Source organism: Piliocolobus tephrosceles, chromosome 5 (genome assembly GCF_002776525.5).
Source record: "Piliocolobus tephrosceles isolate RC106 chromosome 5, ASM277652v3, whole genome shotgun sequence".
NCBI lineage: Eukaryota > Metazoa > Chordata > Mammalia > Primates > Cercopithecidae > Piliocolobus > Piliocolobus tephrosceles.
Window position 1 is genome coordinate 136284355 of NC_045438.1, and position 11134 is coordinate 136295488.

At 47.1% G+C, this 11134-nt stretch overlaps 3 protein-coding genes across 10 annotated transcripts in view; 1 reads left to right on the forward strand and 2 right to left on the reverse strand.

The window, feature by feature from the left end:
• DDX39B (DExD-box helicase 39B) overlaps positions 1 to 2053 on the reverse strand; it is a 16542-nt gene extending 14489 nt beyond the window's left edge. The window contains exons 1-2 of the mRNA XM_026448112.2: positions 1923 to 2053; positions 1558 to 1658 (exon numbers count right to left, since the gene is read on the reverse strand). The gene's annotated coding sequence lies outside the window, so the exon portion shown is untranslated. The remainder of the gene's footprint in view (positions 1 to 1557; positions 1659 to 1922) is intronic.
• Positions 1 to 2288, reverse strand: part of ATP6V1G2 (ATPase H+ transporting V1 subunit G2) — a 2350-nt gene extending 62 nt beyond the window's left edge. Inside the window, exons 1-3 of one of the 3 annotated variants that reach the window (XM_031935666.1) lie at positions 1923 to 2076; positions 1636 to 1658; positions 1 to 991 (exon numbers count right to left, since the gene is read on the reverse strand). The exon at positions 1 to 991 is cut by the window's left edge and continues 62 nt beyond it. In XM_031935666.1, the coding sequence (XP_031791526.1) occupies positions 860 to 991; positions 1636 to 1658; positions 1923 to 2004 (237 nt within the window). In that variant the 5' untranslated portion in view covers positions 2005 to 2076 and the 3' untranslated portion in view covers positions 1 to 859. Of the gene's footprint in view, positions 1034 to 1557; positions 1659 to 1922 lie in introns of all 3 variants that reach the window. The other 2 variants (XM_023188913.3, XM_031935667.1) reach the window with 2 other exon arrangements.
• The window catches only part of NFKBIL1 (NFKB inhibitor like 1), a 32032-nt gene continuing 23099 nt past the window's right edge, over positions 2202 to 11134 (forward strand). For 3 of the 6 annotated variants that reach the window (XR_002725643.3, XM_023188902.3, XM_023188903.3), the window contains exons 1-2: positions 2202 to 2440; positions 3631 to 3907. Coding sequence is in view for 5 of the 6 variants with exons in the window: in XM_023188902.3 (XP_023044670.1) it covers positions 2318 to 2440; positions 3631 to 3907 (400 nt within the window). In the remaining variant the exon portion in view is untranslated. Of the gene's footprint in view, positions 2441 to 3039; positions 3222 to 3630; positions 3908 to 11134 lie in introns of those variants that run through there. The other 3 variants (XM_023188904.3, XM_023188905.3, XM_023188906.1) reach the window with 2 other exon arrangements.

The window sequence follows — 11134 nt, forward strand, 5'->3', positions numbered from 1 at the left end:
AAGGAAGGGCATGCATATGAGGGAACACAGTATCATTTTAGATCTTGGAAAACAATGAGCATCTGATAAGTCTCTGGGGAAACAGGAAAGGAGGAAAATCCAATAAAGAGAAAGATCAGCATAAGAAAAACAAAGAGAGCCTACAAAATGCAGTTATCTACCTGGAATTGTAAGAGAGGGGCTAAATGTAGTCATCTCCTTTTTTGGAGATCAGAAGGTCTCTGGGAAAAGAGAAGAACCAATTATTCAGAAAATAACTAGGGTCACAGAATGAACAAGTGGAATTAGAGAGCCACTGATGGAAGTGAGGAAACAGCGTGTAGGTTTTGGCCAGTGAGCAGGTGGTGGTATATAGTACCACAGGGTTGCTAATTATTGAATCACTGCTACTACATGGGAGGAACTGTGCTAGACTTTACAGAATGATTCCAAATCATTGAAGCAACCCTCACAAGGTAGGCATTATTATCATCCCAGTTTCACAGAGGAGGACATCGAGGCTACCAAGTTAAGTAGCTTGTCCTGGTTTCACAGCCAGCAAGTGACAGGGTCAAGAGAGGGACCCACATCTGCCAGATGCTGAAGCCAGGATGTTTTCCACATTCCTACTTCTCCATATTACAGATTTCACAGAGGGTTTAGGTGAGAATGCCTTGGGAGTTTACAAAGTCCCAGTGAGGGTTAAAGAACAACAAGGAGATTCAGATGTGAGCAGGATATTTATAAGTGTCACAGGAAAATTATTGGATCCTGCCTCCCAGGATTTCTAGGGGATGGAAAGAAGACAGGGATTATGGTGGGAGGTGATTTTGACTGGAGGATTTCTTTGAGGGAGGGAACTGGCAGAAGGAGTCAGGCCCTAGGCAGAAATCCGGTAGTTGGGGTGGACTTGGGGCCTGACGTCGCAGACCATGCCAAGAAGCTGGGCCAGGACACGCTCTCGGTTTCTCTGCTGGGAGCTCTGCATGCCCTGCACCTGGCGCCTTGTAGCCTGCTCCACCTCAGCGGACAGGTTCCCCTGGGAACCCATGGCCTGGGGGGTAGGGAGAGGGGTGGAAAAGAGAAAGGGAAAAGCAGAAACAGAGAGACAAGGGTCCAGGCATATGAGGGGAAAGATCCTGAAACAAAGCCTAGAAGAAAGGCCCTCTCAGAAACCACCCCCATCCCACAGAAATATCCCAATACCAAAGAGACCAACCCTTTCCCCTTAGACCTAACATGCAACTTCATCCTAAAACAGACCGTAATATCCCCACCACCTCACCGTCCATGACCATAAAACTCTACCCTCCACTATAAATGTTAATCATACTCCACATAGATGTTATACTTTACACAGACTGTGACATTCCACCCATAAGTTCTATGTGGCCTTCAAAAATCCCAGACTCTCTTACATATCATCACAAAGTTTCACCAATGTTGTGGTCCCTGCCAGGGTCCCCTCAGCCTCAGCCCTCTGCCACCATATTTTCTTGTTGAGTCACCCTTACACACCTCACAAGATGTACCCACCAGCTTGCACCGGGGTCTCATCCCAACTCTGCCTCAACTCACCGCCTGCTGCTTGCTCTGGAATTCCTGCTCTCGCTCTCTGCGGTATTGCTCCACCTCCATCTGTGCCTCCTCCTTTGCCTGCTTCAGTCGCCGGGCCTTCCCTGGAGGCAGAAGACAGGACAGTGGGTGGGGTGGGCCCACACACACACACAATGTAATAGCAGGGGTCAGTCCCTTCCAGAAAGTTACACAGCCTTCTCTCAGCCAACCAGGGGCCAGATTCTAATATCCATCCATTTCTTCCCTCCTAACCCGCCTCCAGACCCTAGCTGTCTTCCCACCAGCCTTGGGTTTTCCCAAAATGTTTGCATCCCCCACCCTCAATTTTCTTTCCAGACTCCTAAGGGAGGAAAGAGGAGACTCACTCTTTCTGGCATCTGCCACCTTCTCAGCTGCCCGCTTCTCAGCTTGCAGAAGCTGCTGGATACCCTGGGACTGACTGGCCATTTCTGTTGTTATGGCCAATGCTGTTTTGAATGCTGTCAAGGTACCAGATGGCTCCCACCCCCCACCGCTCACTTCTCCTCCTCCAGCTCGTTGCTACAGTCCTCCACTACCCCTGGGTCTTAGTGCTCCCCTGCTCACTCAGCCTACTGCACCGGGTGTCTCCCCCAATCTCATCCTCCTATTGATGACTGGTCCTGCTCTCTAGCACTCTTGCTCAGGCAGTACCCAAAGGGGCCGCCTGGGAGCAGCAGAGACCAGGCCCAAAGCTGTGGGCTTATAACAGGTTAGTCATCCCAGTCGGAAAGGTCTAGGGATGAGGCAGGGGCGGAGACGGGGGAGTACTGGGGTGGGAGAAGGAGAACTTGATTGGTGGGAGAAGGAGAACTTGATTGGTGGTATCAGAGGAAGCATAAAGGGTTGTGAATGGGTTGAAAAGGTAAGGATATCATCATGCAACCTGTGTTGGGAAAAGAGCATTCTGGGCTTAATTCTAAACTAACTCTCTCCCTTTCTCTCGCTCTCCACCACCCCGCCCCCTCCCCTGCCTCCCGTTGTTAACCTCTCTATCTTTTTCTACGTATTTCTCAAGTACAAATTTCTGCATCTCACTTGCCCTATCCTACGATAGTCTTGTTGTCTTTTGTGTGTATTTTTTCTCTTTTTTGATCTGTCCCTGTAATTGGCCCACTGTGGTTTTTGTTTTTGTTTTCCATGTTTAATGTGATTTTTATCCTATCTTTATCTCCCGTTTTCTCTCTCTTCTCATCTTTTCGTCCATCACTGAACCATCTCCTCTCTCTGCCAAGTTAGAGGAGGCGGGAAAAAACCTCCAAATAACTCTTTTCTCCCTCCCCTCTCCTCCCCTCCCCTCTCCTCCTTTTCCTCGCCTCTAGTCCAGTCTTCTAGTTTCAGACGGACCGTTTAACTTAAGTTCCCTAGTTTCCCCCGGGAGATGTGGCCAAGAACCACCCTGTCGGGGCGGAAGGACATCCGGTAACGCCCCTCACAGTTCACTTCCGCCCTCCACCTGCGACTATGCTTGCGCCATTTCCTCCAGCCTGGAGTGTCTCCGCCCTTCCCGCCTCCCGTCTCCGAGCTTCTTAAACACAGGCCTTGGGCCTACAGCTCTGGGGGTACTTGGGGGGGCGGGGGCAGGTCTGATGAGTAACCCCTCCCCCCAGGTTCCAGAGGAAGAAGCCTCCACATCTGTCTGCCGGGTACATGATATTCAATTTCTAGATCATTATTGGAGATTATCTGTGACTTTTTAAAACTCAGATTTCTGCTGATAAAAATTTTCCCCATCCGGCCCTGTTGGGTTTTTTTAAAGTTCTTTGTTAAAAATTAAAAATTTACCTGGGCTCCTGAGCCTTAAACCAATTATTTACCCTTTTCTCGAATTTTACATTAAAAAAATTAAATCTCTGATCCATCACTCCCCTCAAAAAAATTTTTTTTTTCAAATCTATCATCTGATAAAGGATCAGGGTTAGGATAGGCCTCATCTCTTGCTGAAGATATTAGAAAAAAACGGAACCAAAGGGAGAAACAACGGGATGTCAGAGATGGAGAGAGAAGGACCAGCCAAGGCTGAAGTCCTGACTGCTGCCTTTTTTCCTTCCTCAGCCCAAGAGTTCCATGGCCTCCACTTCCCGCCGCCAACGCCGAGAACGTCGCTTCCGTCGTTACTTGTCTGCAGGACGGCTGGTCCGGGCCCAGGCCCTCCTCCAGCGACACCCAGGCCTCGATGTAGATGCTGGGCAGCCCCCACCACTGCACCGGGCCTGTGCCCGCCACGATGCCCCTGCCCTGTGCCTGCTGCTTCGGCTCGGGGCTGACCCTGCCCACCAGGACCGCCATGGGGACACGGCACTGCATGCTGCTGCCCGCCAAGGCCCAGATGGTGAGTCTGCTCAGTGGGGAACAAGGTCATAAGCAACTGACCAGACCTGAAATGAAAGCCAACCAATAGTTGAGAATTAAGCTACTTATTTGGACCTAGGGAAGGAGTTAACCAAGTTGGCATGTGGCTGTCATTTGTGCCTTTACATTCCTGAGCTACCATTGTCTGAAGAACCCAACATTCCCCAAACAGCAACTGGTCTTCAAATTTCACATCTGTTTAGATTAGTAGATACTTTTTTTTTTTTTTTTTTTTTTTTTTTTTTTTTTTTTTTTTTTGAGACGGAGTCTCGCTCTGTCGCCCAGGCTGCAGTGCAGGGGCACAGTCTCGGCTCACTGCAAGCTCCGCCTCCCGGGTTCACGCCATTCTCCTGCCTCAGCCTCCCAAGTAGCTGGGACTACAGGCGCCCGCCGCCACACCCGGCTAATTTTTTGTATTTTTAGTAGAGACGGGGTTTCACCGTGTTAGCCGGGATGGTCCTGATCTCCTGACCTTGTGATCCGCCCGCCTCAGCCTCCCAAAGTGCTGGGATTACAGGCGGGAGCCACCATGCCCGGCTGCTACTTCGTTTCTTGACGGATTGTTTGCTTGTAGCCAAAAAGTAGCATAGAAGGTAGGTTCTGGAGTTAGACTGCCTGAATTCAAACCCCAGCTCCAAATCTCAGCTCCACACTTCATAGCTATGTATTCTTGGACAGGTTACTTGAGGCTTAGTTTGCCGATGTGTAAATATTAAAATAATAACAACCTTTGCTATGTGCCAGGCATTTCTCATAAAGTAACACATTTAATCCTCACAACAATCTTAGGAGGTGAGTACTGATACTATCCCCCATTTCCCAGCTAAGGAAACAGGGCATAGATAAGTCATTTGCATAAGTTACAGTTATTCACTGGTAGAGCAGAGATTATAACCCAGATGGACTAGATAGAATGTCCATGCTTTTAACAGCTACATTATCCTGTGTTAGACATTATAGCATTGTACCTTGATTGTGCCCATGTTCAGAGTACCCATGTTGTGCTATATATGTTTTGAGAATCAACTGACATAGTACATAATTAGAGTACCTGGCACACACAATAAGCACTTGGTAGATGCTGGCGATTGTTGTTCCTGGTTTTTTTGTTTGTTTGTTTGTTTTGAGAGGAGTCTTGCTCTGTCGCACAAGCTGGAGTGCAGTGGCCGGATCTCAGCTCACTGCAAGCTCCGCCTCCCGGGTTTACGCCATTCTCCTGCCTCAGCCTCCCGAGTAGCTGGGACTACAGGCACCCGCCACCTCGCCCGGCTAGTTTTTTTTTTTATATTTTTAGTAGAGACGAGGTTTCACCGTGTTAGCCAGGATGGTCTCGATCTCCTGACCTCATGATCCGCCCGTCTCGGCCTCCCAAAGTGCTGGGATTACAGGCTTGAGCCACCGCGCCCGACCTGTTTGTTTGTTTTTTATGGAGTTTCTGTCTTGCCCAGGCTAGAATGCAATGGTGCGATCCTGGCTCACTGCAGTCTCTACCTCCCGGGTTGAAGTGATTCTCATGCCTCAACCTCCCAAGTAGCTGGGATTACAGGCGTGTGCCACCACGTCCAGCTAATTTTTATATTTTTAGTAGAGATGGGTTTTCGCCACATTGGACAGGCTGGTCTTGATCGCCTGACCTCAGGTGATCCACCAACCTCAGCCTCTCAAGTGCTGGGATTACAGGTGTGAGCCACCATGCCTAGTCTTGTTCCTGTTTTTATTATCAGCAGGTCCATACTCCCTTACCCACAATTCTAAACTCAAAAACACTGAGAACCGAACATTTTTCATCAGGCTGCCACCAAAATTCATTTGGTGACAGAAAACTAATCTGAACTAAAGTAAGACTTACCTATGATTTATTTTTATCCTACTGATGTCAATATTCATACATTTCCCTGCAGAAACACTCTTGTGTTTGGTTCTTGGGGCTACCCAGGCCCTCTTGGGCTACCTAATATACAGTGAGTATACTTTTAGGTCAGCCCTATCAAGTCCCAAAATCATTTGAATTCTGCAAAACTTTTGGCACTCGAAGCATTCAGATGGGGAAACTGGTGATATTGTAATAGTGGTGGAGGCTGGGCGCAGTGGCTCATGCCTGTAATCCCAGCACTTTGGGAGGTTGAGGAAAGCAGATCACGAGGTCAGGAGTTCGAGACCAGCCTGGTCAACGTAGTGAAACGCCTGTCTGTACTAAAAATACAAAAATTAGCCAGGCATGGTGGCGCACACCTGGAGTCTCAGCTACTTGGGAGGCTGAGGCAGGAGAATTACTTGAACCTGGGAGGCAGAGTTGTGGTGAGCCGAGATCACACGACTGCATTCCAGCCTGGGTGACAGAGTAAGACTCTGTCTCAAAAAAAAAAAGAAAAAAATAGTGGTGGAAGCAGCTCTTTATAGGTAGAGCCCTGCTTACTAGAATAAAAGGTGAAACCTTCTTTCCCCATCTAGAGATTTCCTTCTGGAGTAAGAATATTAGAGGAAAACCTCTAGATCCGATGAACAACCCTAACATCCCCCAGCTCAAGTATAGACCGAAGGCCCCTCCCACAAAACCTCCCCCAAATGGTCAAAAACCCCCCTATTTAAAAACGTCCTTTAACATACCTGAGATGGGCTAACATATTCAGATTTGTTTCTTGTTGTTGTTTTTACTTAAAACAGAGTAGGTTTACCAAGTGCAGGCATCTAACTTGACAGCTCATATTGTAAGAGGCAGGACCCTGGAAGGCAAAAGAGCAGATTACCCCGAGGCAGACCTGCATCCAGACCCCAGCTCTGCCATCGACAGGGACGTGCAGCTTACCTCTGTGAGCCCAATTTGCCTCACAAAAATGGGAGTTTTGTTTTGTTTTGTTTTGAGACGGAGTTTCATTCTTGTTGCCCAGGCTAGAGTGCAATGGCGTAATTTCGACCCACCACAACCTCTGCTTCCTGGGTTCAAGAGATTCTCCTGCCTCAGCCTCCCGAGTAGCTAGGATTATAGGCATGTGCCATCATGCCCAGCTAATTTTGTATTTTTGGTAGAGATAGGATTTCTCTATGTTGGTCAGTCTGGTCTCAAACTCCCAACCTCAGGTGACCTGCCAGCCTCAGCCTCCCAAAGTGCTGCGATTACAGGCATGAGCCACCGCGCTCAGCCAAAATGCCCCTGATAGTGTGGTAGGGATTTCCTTTATTGTTTGTTTGTTTGTTTGTTTGTTTTGAGGCGGGGTCTCATTCTGTCTCCCAGGCTGGAGTGCAGTGGTGCAATCTTGGCTCACTGCAGCCTCTACCTCATGGGCTCAAGCAGTCCTCCCACCTCAGCCTCTCTAGTAGCTGGAACTACAAGCACACACCACCATGCCCAGCTAATTTTTTGTATTTTTGGTAGAGACTGTTTTGCTATGTTATTCAGGCTGTTCTCCAACTCCTGAGTTCAAGCAGTCTGCCCACCTCAGCTTCCCAAAGTGCCGGGACTAGAGGCATGAGCCACCATGTCCACCTCTATTGTATTGAATTTTAAGAAGCTGGTAAGACTGATATCCCATTTACAGATGAGGAAAACAGGGCCCAGAAGGTTCGGGAACTTGTCTGAAATCTCACATCTCTCAGGTCATTGTCTTCCAGAGGGGGACGCAAGGTCAGTGCCTTCACTCCCAAACCCTGGTGGCTTCTCTGGCCTTATTTACTCCTGGTCCCCTGCCAGCCCTGCCACCAGATGGCCTTCTAACTCCTTGGTTGAAAGACCCATTTCATTCGGCTTCCAGCTTCCTTTTTTTTTGAGACGGAGTCTTGCTCTGTCACCCAGGCTGGAGTGCAGTGGCACGATCTCAGCTCGCTACAACCTCTGCTTCCTGGGTTCAAGCAATTCTCCTGCCTCAGCCTCCCAAGTAGCTGAGATTACAGGCACACACCACCATGCCCAGCTAATTTTTTTATTTTTATTTATTAATTTTTTTATTTTTATTTATTTATTTTTGAGACGGAGTCTCCCTTTGTCCCCCAGGCTGGAGTATAGTGGCAGTATCTTGACTCACTGCAGCCTCCACCTCCCGGGTTGAAATGATTCTCCTTCCTCAGCCTCCTGAGTAGCCAGGACTACAGGAGCCTGCCACCACACCTGGCTAATTTTTGTATTTTTAATAGAGACGAGGTTTCAACATGTTGGCCAGACTGGTCTCGAACTTCTGACCTCAGGTGATCCACCTGCCTCGGCCTCCCAAAGTGCTGGAATTACAGGTGTGAGCCACCATGCCCGACCTAAGTTTTGTATTTTTAGTAGAGAAGGGGTTTCTTTTTTTTTTCTCGAGACAAAGTCTCGCTCTGTTGCCCAGGCTGGAGTGCAGTGGCGGCGCGATATCGGCTCACTGCAAGCTCCACCTCCCAGGTTCACGCCATTCTCCTGCCTCAGCCTCCCAAGTAGCTGGGACTACAGGCGCCCGCCACCACGCCCAGCTAATTCTTTGTATTTTTTAGTAGAGACGGGGTTTCACTGTGTTAGCCAGGATGGTCTCAATCTCCTGACCTCGTGATCCGCCTGCCTTAGCCTCCCAAAGTGCTGGGATTACAGGCGTGAGCCACCACACCCGGCCAAGATGGGGTTTCAACATGTTGGCCAGGCTGGTCTCGAACTCCTGACCTCAAGCAATCTGCCCACCTCAGCTTACCATAATGTTGGGATTATAGGCGTGAGCCACCATGCTCATCCCACAGAAGGTTGTTTGTTTTTGTTTTGTTTTGCTTGAAAAAGAGTCTCACTCTGTTGCCCAGACTGGAGTGCAGTAGCACAATCTCGGCTCACTGCAACCTCCACCTCCCAGGTTCAAGAGATTCTCCTGCCTCAGCCTCCCAAGTAGCTGGGACCTGCCACCACGCCCAGCTAATTTTTGTATTTTTAGTAGACACGGGGTTTCACCGTATTAGCCAGGATGGTCTTGATCTCTTGACCTTGTGATCCACCCACCTCAGCCTCCCAAAGTGTTGGGATTATAGGCGTGAGCGACCGCGGCTGGCCAAAATGTTTTTTATGTTTATTTTTCTTAGTATGAAACTCCAGCGTATTAAAGAGCATTGGGAGCGGTTGATCTGGTAAATAGCTATAAAGGGGGCATTTCTTTTTTTTTTTTTGGTGGGGGTTGGGGGATGGAGTCTCACTCTGTTGCCCAGACTGGAGTGCTGGGATTACAGGCATGAGCCACCGTGCCCGGCCTGAAGGGGGCATTTTTAATACTGGAGAAAGGTGAACTATTTTTTTTTTCCCCAAGACAGTCTTGCTGTGTCACCCAGGCTGGAGTGCAGTGGCACAATCTCAGCTTGTTACAACCTCCACCTCCCGGGTTCAAGTGATTCTCCTGCCTCAGCCTCCCGAGTAGCTAGGATTACAGGCATCTGCCACCACGTCAGGCTAATTTTTGTATTTTTAGTAGAGACGGGGTTTCACCATCTTGGCCAGACTGGTCTTGAACTCCTGACCTCATGATCCACCCACCTCGGGCTCCCAAAGTGCTGGGATTACAGGCGTGAGCCACCACGCCCAGCCGAGTTTTTTAATTTCTAAAAATAAAAATAAGTGTACATTTAAAGTAGTAGAAGAAAATGCAGAGAATGTTTTATAATCTTAAAATAGAGCCTTCCTAAGAGTGAAATGAAATAAAAAGTCAGAAAATAATATATTGATGCAGGTTTAACTACATGAAAATTTTAGGCTGGGTGCGGATCACTTGAGCCAGATCTAGGCAGATCACTTGAGCCAGGAGTTCAAGACCAGTCTGGACAACATAGTGAGACCTGGTCTCTACAAAAAATACAAAATTAGCCAGGCATGGTGGTACGTGGCTGTAGTCCTGTAGTCCCAGTTACTCAGGACGCTGAGGTGGGAGGATCGCTTGAGCCCAGGTGGGGCAGAGTTTCCAGTGAGCAAGATCATGCCACTGCACTGCAGCCTGGGCAACAGGGCGAGACCTTGTCTCAAAAAGAAAAAGTTTTTCTAAAGACAGAAGAAAATGTTTGCAATATGTATAACACATACAGTGTACAAAACCCTCATATCAATATGTGTAATTTCCAAAGAAAAAGTAGATAAAGAATATGAGCAATTCATTCACAAAAAAAATACAGATAGCCAAAAGACATGAAAAAGAAACGAACATCATTAATAAAATATTTTTTTAATCTATCCAACTGGCAAAATTAAAAGGGTTGATGATACTCAATTTTGGTAAAGGAAGACACAAGCACTCTTGTATACTGGCACAAACTTATTGAGAGCAGTTTGGCAAAATTGCACATGTTCTTTGACTCAGAAATTCCACTTATGAAAATCAACCCCTCCAGAAAGACTGTAACGAGTCAACAAAGATACTCATGAGGCTGAACATTTTTGGAAACAAAGTCTATCGATATTGGGGTAAGGAGATTTGTTTTGTACACACAGTGGAACACTATACAGTCATCAAAAAGTATGAGGTAGACTGTATATATTCCTGTGGAAAAAATATAAATGAGATGTTAAAGAAGCAAGTTGCCAAGCAATATTTGTAGTATGGTTACGTATGTGTCATAGGTATGCTTTTATGTACACCAAGACAGGACTGGAAGGGATCACAGTACGCTGTTAATAGTCATCGAATTTGTTCTTCCTTCTTTAAAAAGAAAACTTCAACTTAATTATATCCCTTTCACATTAAAATGTCAAATAAAATTGGGGGAAAAGCCACCTACAGCCCCACCACCCATAGGCTAGAATTTTTACATATTTTTTGCCAGTCTATTTTTTTTCTTTTTTTTTTTTTTTTTTTTTGAGATGGAGTCTTCCTTTGTTGCCCAGGTTGGAGTGCAATGGCACAATCTCAGCTCACTGCAACCTCTGCCTTCCAGGTTCAAGTGATTCTCCTGACTCAGCCTCCCAAGTAGCTGGGATTACAGGCACGTGCTACCACGCCTGGTTAATTTTTGTAATTTTAGTAGAGACGGGGTTTCACCATGTTAGCCAGGCTGGTCTCGAATTCCTGACCTCAGGTAATCCACCCGCCTCGGCCTCCAAAGTGCTGGGATTACAGCCCATGAGCCACCACACCCGGCCTTTTTTTTTTTTTCCAACCATAAGATTTGGTCTCTTGTTTTAGACAGTTATGATCTGATCCTCTCTGTTTCTTTTTTTATTATTATTATTAATTTAATTTAATTTATTTTATTTTATTTTATTTTATTTTATTTTATTTTTTTT